Source organism: Manacus vitellinus, unplaced genomic scaffold (genome assembly GCF_001715985.3).
Source record: "Manacus vitellinus isolate BGI_N305 unplaced genomic scaffold, ASM171598v3 scaffold_13_pilon, whole genome shotgun sequence".
Lineage (NCBI taxonomy): Eukaryota > Metazoa > Chordata > Aves > Passeriformes > Pipridae > Manacus > Manacus vitellinus.
In genome coordinates this window covers 11488861-11505523 of record NW_021938999.1, presented here as the reverse complement: position 1 = coordinate 11505523, position 16663 = coordinate 11488861, and the positions used below count along the sequence as shown (strand labels likewise).

Genomic DNA, 16663 nt, shown 5'->3' with positions numbered 1-16663 from the left:
TGTTGCAACCTTTGTCTTGAGGGGTTGAGACAAAAGGAAGTTCTCCAAAGCACCCTTGCTCTCACCCCAGTTTCGGGAAGGCAGCAAACCTGGCTCTACCCCTCTGCACTGTTCTTCCTGGCCATTACTAAGATTTTGCCCATGGGTGGTTTTTGCAGTGGAATACAAGTGGGAAAGGGATAGGGGAGGGAGGGAGGACATCCCAAAGAAGAGCCCTGTGGAGCATGTTCACTACCAGCCACCTGGTAGGATGCCCTCCGTGTGGCTGGGCTGGCAGTGAAGGGCACACATCAAATGTTCAACAGGAATGCCCAGGTTTTGGAAAGGCAGAAACTTGCTCTCTGTTGGTAAGCGTGCTTTTAAAATGCATAAAAAATCCCCTCCCAATCTCAATCCAAAAGAACTACTGAGCCCTCAGCCTGTTCCTTGCCAGTGGAAAGGAGAGTTAAAAAGAGGGGAAAGTGGCTGAGATGCATCTGGTGTGCTGGATTGATTTAGGTGAGGAACATGCAGCCAATCTTCCTCTTCATCCCAATAAAGCCATAGCACAACACAACACAGAAAATGTGTTCTATGAAAAGCAAAGAAATGTTCAGTGGTAATTTGTACCTTAATTACAAACAAAACTCTGGTAAAAGACAGGAATCCCTTCAGATAAAAGATTGTGCAAAGAGTGTGAAATATTTATGATTTGTGCACAGCATAAAACAGGAACCCAGCTATTACTCCATCATGATTTCTCCCCATAGTCTCCTAAATTAAAAATAAATTGTTTGCTTCTGTCACCTCATATGCTGAGAAAAATGAGTAGATCCTAAAGAAGAAAAGGCCCATAACATTGGTATTACCATCAAATACAGAATGTATAATAATAACTTTGAGAACAGTATATATATCTTATAAATAAATTTAAGAATAACAGCCTGCTTTAGAGTGTAACCTGAAAAATTGTAGACACTCTTTTAACTCCTAACTGCCTATGTGAACCACAGATTTTGCAGCTGGTAGAACATAATGGCATGTAAGATTCAGCACATTATAATCTAACTACAAAGCACTTAATCATAGACTTACTTGTGCTATTTGGTATTATCTGATCTGATATGTTTTAAGGATTTGATATTTGCCCTTGATATTTTGCCTGTAAATAGGAAATTCTGAATATTGGCTGTACAGTAAAAATGGCCAGTGTGTTGAAAGAAGGTATCGTTGTGGTGTGACTGATGGAAATAGGTTGTGTGGAGATTGTGGAGAGTGCAAAAAATAATGATGAAGGATGGGGAAATACAATGATAACTTAATCTGAGCAAGCTCTCATTGCAATTGCTGTGATGGATTCAGGTCAAGTATAAGTAAAATGTAACTCTAATTGGAATAATTAAATTCTCAAATGACGGAAGCCCTGAAGATTATTGGGATTTATGACAACTTTTTATTTGTATATTATAATAAAGATTTTAAAGTAAACAATGAAAGAAACCATGTAGTTAAAAAATAAAAATTTTAGGGCAGGCAAATGTAGTTTAATTAAAATAAGATGATTAGTGTAAGGCTTTCTCATAATTTCTGTTGCTGCTTTTTGCAGAAAAGAATGTTATTTTTTAAGACATGCTATAAAAAGAAACAAAAGTTAAAAAATTCCCAGAAATGAATCATTAGTTATTGTTTATAGAAGGCTTTGGTCTGAAGATGTAAACAATAAGGAATGTGCAAAATAAAAACTAACAATCCAAATAAAGCCTTCCTCCAATGGTGCATTTATAGACAAGAACCACTATTTTTGAAAAGGTCTGAACTTTATTAGAAGAGTCAGAGTATGTATTAAAAACAATCCTAAACAATAGTTTCTGTTGACTTTCCCAACATTTCACTCTCAAATTATGTAAGGAATGCATTTTTATGTTAAATACCTGCAACTGGGTCAGCTCTGGCACCCCACCTACTGCCTTGAGTATGACCTACAGAGAACTTGTTCTTTGTCATAGCAATTTAAAAGCAGATGAATTATCTACACCCCAAAAAAAAATTTAAAGAGAAGAAATAAATGCTCACCAAGTCTTCTGTGGTAAAAGAACAGTGATTCTCCTCCACTGAGTAAATTCACTAGAGTGGTAAATACTTGCTGATGTAAACTCCTGACAGCTTGGCATACTGGGAAGACATTCCTTAAAGTAAAACATTTCAAAACCAGATTTAATGTTAGGGAATAATCGGGAGCAGAAAGAAAGGTTAAATATTCAACAGAAATAGGAGCTTGTCTGGGCCCAGATGTTGGAGTGAAAGACCCAGAAGCAGAAAAATCCTGGCATGATGCAGAGAAATTTCTCAGACAACCAGTAGTACAATTAAGGATGGAAAAAAGCCATACAAGTCTTTAAAGAGTTTAGCATTAGTGACTAGTAATGTTTTGCTTTCCTCCATGAGGGTGTGTAGCTCATTTTTTTTTTACTATTTTCACCCCAGCATCTAGCATGGACTATGAAGGAAGCCGACAAGACCACTACGGAATAAGTCTATGAAAGTGACCTCCAGACTCCAGAACATTATACCAGTCATTTTGGAGACCTATTTGTGAGCCCTTGCCTGGGCATGCTGGCTGTGCCCACATTCTCCATCTGCAGGGGGGAGCAGGAACAGACAGAGCCACAGCAGAGCACTCAATTGCAGCTACTGGAGTTGTGTCCAGAGGCTCTTCCCATGCTCTGCAGCCTGTGTTTCCTTTGACACCTACAGCAAGTGGTGTAAATTCCCCTTTCCTGCTTCTATGATTATTTCTGCATTTAAGTCGGATTCCTAGTGAGGTCTGTTCCCCAAACTTTCTTTTTTCTACTCAGAAAATATGATCATTATCACATCTTTTTAATATTAAATATAAATGAAGTCTATTATCCCAGCTTCTTACTGTTTTCTAGAATTGCCCTTCCCATGTTACTTCATTTACTTCATTTTTTTCTGCTATAGTTCATTCATTTATATATACATTGCCAGAATAGTACCCAAAACTTTTGTGCTATGGTTTTGATGAGGTATTAATAATGTGCTTGAAAGTTATTACCAACCTGCATGATCCTGTTCTAGGTACCCACTCAGAGAGTTCCTTCTGCCACTCACTGCCACAGCACAGCTTCTCCTGACCATCCCCACATGCCCAAGAGTCTTTTGCTGTTCACTGCTGTGCTCACCCCCATGAGGGTATCAGGTAAGAAGGGGGCCTTAGGGACAGATACCTGCTTATGCAAGTAGCCCACTTTGACTGCTCTGAAGCTAATATTAAAGCAGTGATTCTCTACAGCAGTAACGGTAATTAAGAATATTTATATAGTTAAATTATACACTAATAGTTATATATTAAATATGATCAAGGGCAGAATATATTATTTTACAGAGATGTTTATTGCTCAAATATCTTAGAGTATTAAATGAAGATCTGAGACCTTATTCTGTTTTGCTGGAGCTTCCTTTTAGTAGATTTTCTAAAGGCTTAATTTCCTTTCCAGCAATTTTCAAACAGCTTTCATTGATTCATCTCCCCTAAAAGATCTTACAAAACAGGGTCTGATCAGTGCTTGTGAAGCAAACAAAACTTTCAAACATTTTAATTAATTAGTGTTTTGTTTATTTGCCAGATTATGTCCTTGAAATATACTACAAATAGTCTTTTATCACATCAACATGGGTGGTGTGAGAAAAACGATTTCGCTGCAAGTTCTTCTCTCTGAACTCAGCTTCATTCAGCGAGGAAAGGAGCACTAAAATCTGAAGGCAACTGATCTTCCATTGATGGCAAGCACAAACTCCAAACACCCACCACTAGGAGTTATTCTTGGACACCACGGTGATGCCATGTATAAAAGACACTAACAGCATTTGAAATACAGAATTTATAGCTTTCCTCTGAATTTAGTTTAAAGTAAGAAATCATGATTTAGATTTGCAAAGTGTAAAAACTCATTTACTGCCATTTCTCTATTCTGCCCACCAAAGTAAATGTGCCAAATACAACATGGCTAAGGGTAACTGGGCAAAGCTCATAGAAGATGTGGAACGTGACATACAAATCCTTCTGTGAGCCTGGAGAGCAGGCAGTGAAAACACACTAGGACAAGTTCCCTGACACCCTCTGAACCCGCTCAGAGGCAGCCAAAGGACCTTGGTTAGTTCACCCTGAGGCCAGGGAAAGTCCAGCTTTTGATCTAAGAGGGGAAACAAAAGCACAAAGCATGGCCAAATTCGCTACTCACATTTGTGCTGAGACAGGGCTGAGCCACACAGGGAAATAGCAGCCAACACTGCTATTTGCACTTCCAGCAGAGTGGGGGAAACAGCCGGTCATTATGGCCCTGGACTGTGTTTGAACCAGGGATGGGAGATGAAAGTCTCTACATTACAATCCCCTGAAGGAATGCGCCTTCCATTTACGAAATGGCTGCGCACAGGGGCAGAAAGAATTTCTGTCCATTTAAATTCCAGGAAACAGTACATGCATTTTGCTCAGAAAAACAAAGCAATAGCACAGGAAAGATCTCAGCCATTACCCTGTAGCTCTGTCTAACTGTGCCCCAGCTCTTTTCTCAACCTTGATCCATTTCTGTCACAATTTTGTATTTCAGGCTTTCAGGTACTTTTCTTCCAAATATTATGAAGAACAGTTTAAATACCTCTAATAGTAATTTTGACTGATTCCAAGCAAGAATTTCTTTATTGAAAGGTGATAAAGGAAAAAACATCTTTCTCTGTTCAATGCCAGAAGTGTTATTTCAGATGATCTTTGTATATGCAGAGTTTATGGAAGACAAAGTCCTCGCTGCCAGCCTCACCTCCTGAACAAGATGCCATGTGAGGCCATGGTTGGTGGAGTACTCCAGTTTCACCTGGTTGTCCATATGAGGAGTGAATGCCTCACCGCAGCCCATCACCAAGTTGAACTGTATCATATACGAAGCTCCGATCTGCATAGACTGGGTCTCCACGTAGCGCATGCTAGAAGCTAACTTTGAGTCTCCTGTAAAACTGAGAGACGTAAGGAAAGAGTCAGGATCTGTCCCCAAAATATTTCAAACAGGAACATTATGAGTGAATTTGGGTTAAATATGGTGATGCTTCTGCCTTTGCTTTGTAGATTGGCACATAGGATGAGACGAGGCACAGAAGAATCCGTTGGTACTTCTGCAAATTACCAGGAAGGCCTTGATGTGTCCCAGAATGCAAAACACTGAATTATTCTGTTAGTTCTTACTATATGCTCTTTGTATTAAAGATCAAGTTAGATCAAGAAAGAGCAACATAAGTTAAAAACAACATAAAGAAAGTTCATTCCCCAGGAGTGTCCATTGCCTAAGGTCATGCCACAGTAAGAGCTGTAATGTCATTCCAATACTGGACAGTAAAGATACACCACATCTAGTTTAAAATATTCCTATTACACAGACTTTTCATTCCATTGATTTTCAAGTGATCCTATATGCCATGCATTCCCTGACTTGTCTGTGTTTCAGAATTAATATCTTCTATCCTCAGCTTCTTTTCTGTAGGAGGTACTGATATAAGAGTTATGTTATCCAGTGGATTGGAGAACAATAGTAATGTTTGGAATACACATACACACGTACATGTTACAAGGTACCCAGTTATCACATATACAGTAACACAGTATATAGTCTGAAATTACAAGGTTATTTCATTTAAAGGCAGGGTTTTCTTCTATGCACTTTTCAAAAGAAAAACAAACAACCCAAATCAAAACCCCAAGTGCAAGAGAGGTATAGGGAGGAAGTTACAACAACTTAAACTTTGAATCCAGCACACTAGGCTTTAAAACAGGGCATTTTAAGGAAAGTTTACTTAGAATGAAAATTGCCTCTCCTTAGTTTGAGATGTTTGCTTAGTGTCTTCAGAAGTACTGTTGTCCTTTAAGCTTCAAAATTTTCTAAGGTTATTCTTAAATGTGAACAATTTAGCATAGGGATTGGCTCTTTATAAAGAAAATCACTGCAAATCATCATGCAAAAATGAAAAAGCTAAATTCAGAACTGTGGTGATGAAGAGAATAATCTCGTTCAGAGTTGCTCTTATGACTGAATAAACTAAAGTTTATCTCCTTAAATAAGAAATCATAATCTTTAAATACAGTACAATAGAAGATATTAGCTTCTACTCCTGTAAAATTCAAGGTCATGACGAAGTGGGTGTGAGGATAAGTCAGTCACTTAGCACTCTTTTAAATTAATTCACTGACCCACACCATTTTCTACAGAGTCCTTTCCAGAGAGAGCACTTAAGCCATGAATGTCAGCATCCTGCCTTAAAGCTTTAGAAGAAACTGCTGAAAGCTGACATTAGTTTTGCCATTATTTTGTCATTGCTGTTACTTGGCACAAGTGGAGACGCAGGCTGCTTTCTACTCTCTGATGTTACTCTCTGTAACTTAATTTCCTAAAGGATGATCCAAGTCATGACACCATATGAAACTACCCCGTCTTTGTTGATCAGCACCTTGAATGGACTGCGGATGGACACTCCCTTCACTGCTAGGGCACTGTCATGCACAACTGGACCAGCAGGCAGGCAGTGAGATGTCCTGGAAAACTGTGTCTGAACTGCTTGCTCTTTCAGTTGATGTTGTCAGTGTTTTTCTTCTCAATGGGAAAGATAATTTTAAGTTGAGCAGAGGATACAATGTACACTCACCAGAGGTCCAGCTGACAACCTACGGTTTGTGGCTTCATGGTTAGAACTGAATGCATCTCGGAAGAATTTGTGTGGATAATGCCTGAATTTATTTTTCTTCCAAACTTTACCTTGTACTTTTCAAAATGACAAAGATCCACAAATTTAAAAGTTAAAGCTTATTTGGTCTGACATGGTTTTAATTTCTACAAAGCAGCTTGAAATTTCATGGCTGATATGGGAAAACACAGTTTTACTGAAGCTCTCTTGGGAAATCTGTGCCAATACAAGCAGGCTCTTCAGGTATCAGTCAGCCGTGTGCAGTGTAATCAGCTGAAAGTTACATGTAACAATGCTCTGGAAAATGATTTGGCATTGCCCAACAAACCCCGGCACAACACAACAGTTACCTAAAGCTCATCTGAACAGAGTAAAGGAGTTGAAACTAAACAGTTTGATGAAGCATCTGCCCAGAAGCTATCTTCCCAAAGTAATAGAAGAGAAGTGAAGGACTGGTACTCAGCATAGGTGCAAAGAATTAAATGTTACATTTTTCCCTTGTCTTCAGAAAAATTCCCTCTATTCAATATTACTAGCGTAAAATGAGAAAAACCCCTTAAACTCTAATCTTTTCTTTCTGGTGGCATTCAGGTCATTATGAAAACATTTTAAGTTCAGTATTCATTTTAATTTAATAACTTAGCCACTGGATATTGTACATAGTATACTAATCAAACATGGTTAAAAAGTCAAACCAGCTCTTTAAAATGGATATGAAAGAAATGTAAAAAAGGAAGCTAGTGTTGAGATGAAGACAAACTGTGATACTCTATAAGAAGCTCTTTTAAGGGGAGGAAATCACATTATGGGTTTACAAAGTCCTTTATCAACCACCAATTGCCTTCAGCTGAACATGAGTAGCATCAAAGGTAGGGGCTCCACCTTACTTGCCACTTCTTTGCTCTCCAGATCTCTCATGTACATGGTTAGGGGTATGCTCTTCTCCTGGAATACCAAATATTTTCTTTGTTCTGGGAGCCACACAGCTGGAATACATTTCCAGATTTTGTAAAAGATGAAGTAATGTCCCTGGCGTAACAATAATTAACAAAAAAATCTTCAGAAACGAGAATGCAGAGGCTTCATTTTTGTATAAATACGTTGCTGTGAGTTGGTTTCTGGCACGTATATAATTAGACCTGCAGAGGCACAGGAACACAATACCCATAGGTGCCCTCAGAACAATCACTCTCCCTCAAAGCACTGCCAGCTAATTGGTACTTCTGGGAATGGTATCACAGTCAATGTCAGCCAACCTGCATTGCTCCAAACTTCTCTGAGATCCCCAGAGTTACCATATTTTCAAGGCCGGTACTTTTAGGAATACTGAGAAGCCACACGGATGTTTGTTTTATAAAGCTGCATTGACCGAAAATATTGACATGTTGGCCAAACGCTTGCACCAGCCTGAGCTTTGCCTCCATCAAAGTCAGGAGACATTTGTGACTTTTTAAATCACATCATACCTACTTTCCCAAATAATTTCTAAATGTATTAACTTAATTAATAGAATTAAGTTGATTACCTGAAATTTTCTGCTTATTACAGAGTAACAATTGATCTAAAAGACAAAACATGTTAAACACAGGTAAACTATCAAGCTGATGTAAGACCACTGTATAACCTCGCTACATAAAGATAGTTCATGATGTGGCAGGTTTACAGTCTTCCCACAAACTTCTCCAGGGACAGTGGGACTGTCTATTCTTCAATACATTGAGTTAAATCATAATGTCATAATCTGACTAAAGACATTTATTAACCAACAGCTTGGTTAATTTTGGTAAACCGCTTATAACAGCTTGGCTATTTTATTCATGTCCTGATGAATATATATATATGTATATATAACCTTGCCAGAATATGAGCATTTTGGGGAAGTGATGCATTAACATCATCAAACACTTCATTTTAAAGAGGTTCTGGAGTTCTTTCAGTATAACCAATATGCTTGTTATACTAAAGTCCAAGATCCAATCTGAAACCAAATGTTGACAATGACAATCAAATAAAGTGACTGTTCCAGACATAGACCATTACAAGCACTCAAAAATCACCTTTGCTCAAAACACATGTGTATCAACAAACCTCTCCTATTTTAAATGAAGCCAGATATGGAAAAGAGCAAGCTGCCTCTTAAAAAAAAAAATAAAATCCCTCTCCTCAGTTTTCTCCAGTTTTAAGGATAAATGTTTCAGGTTTACAGATTCTGAAGCAGAAATGGAGGCCTAATAGACAATCAAAGGCAATTCAGCGAAAATGGGCCTGGGGATGACACCCTGTAAAATGATTTATAGCATATTTCCCATACTTGTACTAATGAAAAAGCTGTTGTCAGACTTTTCTCAAGAGGATGGTGTCAGTGCTACTGCATGCTCTGCTCATAGAAAGTCATGAGTTAGAAAATGAGAACCAAATGGACTCACAGCTGGGAAAAACCAGCAATAATTAATTTAACTAGCAACCATTTGTAGAGACTTTGTGTAAGTTTAAAAATTTCCCTTGAGAGAAACAAGGTCAGTGAAGGATAGAGTTCCTGTCTTCCAGTGATAATGAAAAATACTTATATATAAATACTAAGGAAATATTGCAAAGGCTTTGATTCTTTGATGCATGGAAAGTTCAACATTTCTACTATGCCTGAGCACTACAGATCTTAGTCAATAAATGGGAGGGAGAATTTAGCTCAGTGTTTATTATTTTGATTCTGATTTACATTCATAAGAGGAAAATAGAGTAACCTCTGCTATCTTAAATAACCTACCCTCCTCCTCAAGATAAGCTGGTCTTCTTAAAAGAAGAGAGGGAAAACAATGTCATTAAAGGGCTTTCATTCCAACTCTTTGATGAGGAAGATGCAGTTTGAGCCCTAACATGTTGTTTCATTTTAATGAGCAGTGAGTACTTTCCTTGTCCTTATTAAAGTGGTTAATGGTGCTTCTACTGCCTCATTATCAGCGCTAGAACACATTCGGTGTTGTTCCTACTGCTAAGCCAACTCCTTTTAGTTTGACAGATGATCAGAAAGTCAAATCAGATTGCTCAGAGATTCTTGTTAATAAAATTCCAACAGTGTTTCTCTGAGTGTCCACGGGGACACTAAAATTATTTATATTTTCTTGAGGTTTTCCATAATTACTGTGATTGTACTTTCTCCAAAGAAATAAATCTATGCCAATTAAAACTATACTGGGTTTATAGGTTGATCAAACTAGCATGAAACTGTTATTTGGTTTTAATCAAAACATAGATTTTAAATTGAACTTCCTTTGTATTAATTCCAAATGTTACACTTGTGTGCTCCAGAATTTTATTTTTGTGAAGCATGTTAATGTTTTACTAAAAACACTTATTTTAATGCAGTACTAACAATTTTTTTCTTTGTTTTTCCTTTCTTTTTCTTTTCTTGCCTTTATTTTCTTTGGGGTAGGTGATGTTTCCTTGCTTTTGTTTCTAAATACACAGCATATTTTAGGTGTAATTGCAATATGTCATAACGCTGATCACAGTGTAAATGACTAAATGGATATATTACTAGACAAAATAACTACAAATGGCTAATGTTATTCTGCCCACATTTTGCTGCCTTTCCTATCTGGATTGTAATCTAATGGCTATATACACAAATCTGAAAATCACTTAGAAAATATTCAGAGTCTGTACTTAACAGATAATTTCATTACCTCCATACCTGTATTAACCTGACTGGATTTTAAGTGAAGATTATGAAAAATTTATAATTTCTTTTTCTATTAGAATATTCTTTATTTTGTTGGAAAAGAATGCTACATTCAGGGCTCCCATTAAACATTAAGTCTCTGTGCAATGGGGTGTAAAAGCTAACTGCTAATTGCAATTAGATTAGCAACTGTATTTTTGTCCATAATGTGAGGATGAGAAAAAATTACTCTGAATAGCTACTGGAATGACTTGTTTGCAGCAGTTACTTGATTCTTAGCAGGATGAATAGACAAGAAAAACAAAAGTAGAACAGAAAAGAATATGTGTTTCTCACCAAAGAGTCCAGTCGTGTCCACAGTGAGGTTGGACATTTCCCAGGTAGAATCCCAGAGACTGTGTGACCTCAACTAGGTTGGTGAAGTCTAGACTGATGCTGTTGAAAAGCACAGAGGTCATGATAATTTCATCGATTGCCCACACGTCTTCGCCTTGAGAAGAGTGATAGGGTTGCCACCATCTGAACTGAATGCCGACCTGTCTTGCATCTTCAGGCAGCTCCACTGAAATTATTCTGGAAAACAAAACAAAATTATTATTGACAGTTTTACCATTTGTAGTAATTCCATGGGGTTGTGTTTTAGGGTAATTTTTTTCTTTATGACCCTAAAAATCATAGGTTAGATTCAGCCCAAAAATACTGGTATAGCTGCTACCAGTGAGAGGGACAGAGGAATTGTTAGTTCTCTTGGTAATCAATGTATTTACTGAAAAACAGCCACGTGCAAAAGCCACCAAAAAGAGTTTCTACCCATTTTGTAAATTTTGCTGCTGCCATGGGGCTCTCTGTAAACTTAGAGGTGCAAATTAGCAAAGGAATGATCAACTGACAAGGACTTAAGAATTCCAGCTCTATTTTCTCAGACTCAGTGGCTTTTATCCTGATCTGAAGACATGCATCTTCTAAACATCTGTGCTAGTTCCTGCACAGCATTGACATCATGCCTATGGTGCTGTTGTCCTAGAAGAACCCACTCCTGCAAATAGCCACATTCAGATGGAAAAAGTTCATCTTGTCAGACAGTGTGATTATGTATAGTCTTTAATGGCAGACACTTTTCTTTTGTAGCTGCACAGAGCTACAACTGGAGGTGAGCCCCAGGTGCTTCTGGTATGCAAGGTCATTTGATTTGTCATGGCAGCTATGTCAACAAAAGTAGAGTTGACAAACTGCAAAGAAAATTAAGAGTAATATCCAATTTCCAGGAGAAATTATCATAACACTGCAGCAGGGAGCATGCATTAATTGCCACAGCAATGATACCTTCTTAAAAGCTCCATAAATCACTAGGACCATGGTACCCCACACAGCCATGTCAACTGTGAGACAGACTGGCAACAGGGACATTTGTCTCCATTGGGGTACAATTACTTGCTGGCAAAAGGGTTTTCGGCAAGTTCATCATGTAGCTGATATTCTTCTTTCTCTCTTAGAGGAAATGTGTATAAAATGATAAATTGGGTAAACTGGAAGCATCTTTTTATTTTTTAGCTTCATATTTTTTAGACTTAAGGCTTTATTAGCTGCCTGTTGTAATGTTTTATTCTCTGCACACGAAAGAGTCTTGTGCCTGTGTTGCTCTTAGTGCAAAACCACACCCTTAATAGTGTCTTGCTACACTGTCCTTGTAAACAGTAAATTTATAATACTGCTATTTAATGTTACATTCATTTTAAAAAAGAATATGTTAATTCATTAACCAGAAAAAAATCAAATGGCTTGGCCAAATAGTTGGGAAGTGCTCAAGAAGTCCTGCCTGGCATTTCTAGGAGCTTCCTGCTCTCCGTAGCCTGGAGGGAGCAGTGTCTAGGGACAGCCAGAGGTGACAGCTGCTGTATGCCTGTGGCATGGAACCAGCACTGTACACACTTTTTATGTGTGGTGGATACATTTCCTTTACACTCAAACTTGCTTGAATGACTTCGTACCCTTCCAGGAGAAAGACCAAGCCTCATTGCTCTCTGACATGAATAAACTACAAGGACTTCTTTTCTACCAAGGATTCTCCAATAAGAAGCAACTTGATGACCTTTTGGGTTAATTTTTAGAGGCACAAATGACACTAAATTGCTACTGATGCTAAAAGGAACCAACGATTTTGTCATCCATGTGAACCTGAGGGAAGCGGGTATGCTGGCCAGGAGAAGCACTGTATCCAGTGGGTGCTGTGAAGCACTTGGCACTTGTATGAGCTAATGCTCTGCTATAATCCTGGACATATTTCTCTGCTGCCTCTGATGGCTGCACCTCAGGTGGCTGCCTCTGATGCTTGCATCTTCCTTTCACTCTTAACTCTCATAAGCTCACCCACGTGGACACTAATTCTCACTGACAGTAATATACAGAAAATCCTAAATCATGACATACACCACTGATACATGTATCAGGTGTTAAAATATTTAACACACGTTAAAATAAATTTCTCATCCCAGGGGATTAAGCTAATGCAATTTAAAAATGGAGGTGTAAACCATCATGTATGGCACATATGTTAGTATGCAGAACCCGGCTACATCTGCAGTTGTAACAACTCCTATCTGGCTTTGATTTGTTGGAGATAGATGGGGAGGGAGGGGAATTCCTGCTAATGACTTTTCTGCTGCAGAGAAGAAAAGTGTGCCCACTAACATTAGCAGCCACCATTAGATTTCTTAAAGACCAGCTGGGAGACCTTTGCTCTGATCTCATTCTTTCAAGCTATGCGCATACCTAATATTGAAAAGCCACCGCTGTTCTGCTCAGAAGAAAAATGCAGCTGTCAAATGTTAGCAGATTAAATGCACCTTTTCAGCAGAACATTAAATGTGTAATTATTTTTTGTATGACTGAAGACTAATTAAATTCCTGGATACAGACTGATTGCCAAACTTTGCAGCAGTCCATCTACGTTCCTAAAAACGCTGATATTTTCAGACAACATAATATGAAAAGGCGAAGCTTTCTTCATGTTCTTTATCATAATTATTGCCAGCATTATCTATCTTCAGGTTTGTATGTCTGTCATTTTTCTGTCTACCCAGAGTGGACTATATATCTATCCCATGGCAAAACCTTTCTAACCTGTGTACATTGTACTTAGTTCTTTGCCCTGTCAGAACAATGGAAATTGTGTTTCATAGTTAACCTCAAAAAGCAAAAAAGTCTATGGCATTTATATAATTTATTACATTTATATCTTAAACTTCATTAAAATCAGTCACTGGAATGTGTATTTTCCTTTTTGTTATAAAAATTTCATAGTGCTATATATTAAAAACCTTTAGGGAAATATAATTTCTACAGATGTAATCTTGAGTCTAAGAATTAGGAACATGGCCACATAAAATATATATGCAACTATAATAAAGGAAAGCAAAGGAAAATTTGAAGAAAACTTATAAGTGTTCCCATTTGTAGCATCTTTCCTTTGGAAACATTTAAAACTTCAGAAATTGAAATATATGCTATGCTTCTACTAAATACAGACACTGATTTTTGAATATTTCCTATAGCTCCCAGGAAATAGTTTTAATGTTACAACTGTTTTTCCATCAGAATATTCTTAACCACACTTTGTATATTGCTGTTTTGTACTGAGTTATTGAAAAGATGTGGAAATCTAATTTTTTTTTTTTAAGAGCATTGACCTGAGCTCAATAAATATAAATAATGAAAGTTATAAGTACATAAAGTGACTTGCAGGCTATTTACAGTTGCACCCCTGGGGCTGAGTCAGGTGTTTTCTTTGAACTCAGTGGAGTGGTAGAGAAGTAGACATGGGGCAATACCCAGGTCAAAGCCACCCTTGGGCAGGAATGGACTTTCTGGAATGAGTCCTGTGATGCCACTGCTGGTTCTACCTCTCCTGTGCCCCCTTGCAGAGCATCAACTTTAATTAGGAGCACCCTCCTAATTAAAGGTGGATACTGTCAGGTTTGAGTGGGTTTGCACAGATCCAGCACAGGAGTTTTCAGTACAGGTGTGCTCATAGAGACCTCTGATTTTGCACTGCTCTCTTAAAATTGGTGGGTGGTCTCACAAATGTAGCGGTAAAGAATACCTTCTCTAAATACACGAGATACATTCCTCTCTAATCTTACACCGAATGTAGTTGCTACTAGATGAGATGAGATCTTTGTTTAACTTCTTTTTGATTTGTGCAATTCCCAGGGACAGTCATCCTCCCAGGGCACTGAGCCCAACCCACAGGCACAGGCACAGCCATGAAGTCATGTAATTGCCTTCATAATGGCACAGGTGCAGTTTCCCTGAAGACCTGGAGAGACCCTCACAGTCAGATTTTGTCTGAGGTGTCCTGTGCTGCCTGCAAACTCCTAATCCCAGAGGATGGTGTAGTGAAGGTATCTATAGCTTCAAAGCTACAAATAATTTATGTTAATTTTTCTTTACAAGTGGCTGCTTCCGTGGCAAGAGACATGCCCCTATTTCCCTCAAGTACATTTCTATCCTTCATCCCACACTGCCTCAGCTTGTTCTGTTGTATCACCTGAGACCTGAATGCCATTAAATCCATGCATTCATTTTTATAGAACGACAAACTGTCTAAAACAACTACAAAATTTTAAGGAACAGTGGTAAGTTTTGCTGTGCAATAGAAAGTCTTCACTCACTCTTGCACCATGTACTTTAGTCTCTGCATTACAGTGACTGCACGTAGAGAACACTCCTCATGATAGTTATGCACATACCTTGGCTCGTGGTAGTTGAGATAAGAGTAGTGTTCCAGGAGTTTCCAAGTAATCCCGTTGTCATAGGAGTAGTGCAGCAGTACTCCTTCCCCGGGCTGGTCGGGTGCTTTGCAGGTACTCAGCACTGACTTGCTGCCCAGGCGTAGTGTGAACTGCAGGAACCTGGATCAGAGTTATACAAGTATTTGTAGGCTATGGTTTGCATACTGGTTTTTTGTTGGTTTGGGGTTTTGTTGGTTTTTTGTTTTTTGTTTTTTTTTTTTCCCTAACCAGGTTATTTTCAGATCTTCTTAATCTGGGCAAATTTTGATAAATATCAGTTATGGGGTTTTGTTCGTGTGATTTGTTTTTATTGTCAAGTAATGCAATGTGGCACATATAGTTAAAAAAATGCCAATCATTACAGCATTTAATTATTTATTAGGCACTGAAGGGGAGGGAGAGATAGTGAATGGATCTAATCAGTTGCCACAAGCTGTCAAATAAACACAACCTATAAATAATTAATTAGCACTTGGCTTTGACACTCAGGTTTGATATTAACATTTCATATTTTCCATCCAAGCTGTATAACTCCCCTGCAGTCTGTTTTGGGCTCTGTTGTTTACAAAGCAGGAGGAAAAAAGGCAAATCTATGAAACTGCCATTAGAACATGGAACTGGGAGTCTTTTAAAAGCTTTTTTTCCTCCTAAAACAATCAGCTTAATAATACAGAAGGTTGTAGCTGGAAGGAGAGGGGCTCCCCAATTTCTTTGCCTCACGTTACTCCTCTTTCCCTCTCACCTGGACTGGGAGCTGTCGAGGAAGGAGGTGATAAGCTGGCGCCTCCCGTCCTTGTTGAAGACCAGGGCCTTGCCACTGGCCAGGACCCCGCAGCCAAAGCTGACCTCGGCCCCTCGGATGGAGTAAAAACTGTGGTAGGAGGAGAGGCGGGAGCTGGTGAAGCTCTCTGAGATGAACATAGGAAAGGTCTGCGACGCCATCTCACACGCTGGCCCAGAAAAGCCGGGGTCACACCTGGGGGTGAGGAAGATTGAAGAGCGTAACTAATGACCCATCTTTTCAAGCGGCTGGTTGTCAAACCAACACACTGGCTCCAGTTGTTCGTGAACTGAAGATGTCTACGAGGTCCCTCTCAAAATACAAGGCCCAAGAAGCTCCTTGAACTTTACTTAGGTAAAGTGGTGCATAGCCAATGATTTCTTTTCAGTAGTACTTCCTCTTATAATTTAAGAAAAACATAGTTAGGAACACACCACCAATCTACACATAACACAGTGCAGAAATATTTTTATTCATTTTTGGAACAAAAAACCTGCTGACATAATTTACACTTGTTCATACGTAATACGATGAATTTGCTTTTGTCTGTAGACAGTTAGGTGTGACTACAAAAAATTAAGTAACAGAATGCCACATGGGTCACACTCTTGTTAATACCTAAAAGTAGTTACACCAATATTTAGAATATGCTTACCGGTTTTGAGTAAGCACCTTTTTACTTTTTAC

At 38.4% G+C, this 16663-nt stretch overlaps 1 protein-coding gene across 1 annotated transcript in view; it reads right to left on the bottom strand.

The window, feature by feature from the left end:
• RELN (reelin) overlaps positions 1–16663 on the bottom strand; it is a 265985-nt gene that overhangs the window by 80574 nt on the left and 168748 nt on the right. Inside the window, exons 18-22 of the mRNA XM_018068188.2 lie at positions 15938–16171; positions 15154–15315; positions 10742–10978; positions 4818–5010; positions 2053–2165 (exon numbers count right to left, since the gene is read on the bottom strand). Coding sequence (XP_017923677.2) covers positions 2053–2165; positions 4818–5010; positions 10742–10978; positions 15154–15315; positions 15938–16171 — 939 coding nt within the window. The remainder of the gene's footprint in view (positions 1–2052; positions 2166–4817; positions 5011–10741; positions 10979–15153; positions 15316–15937; positions 16172–16663) is intronic.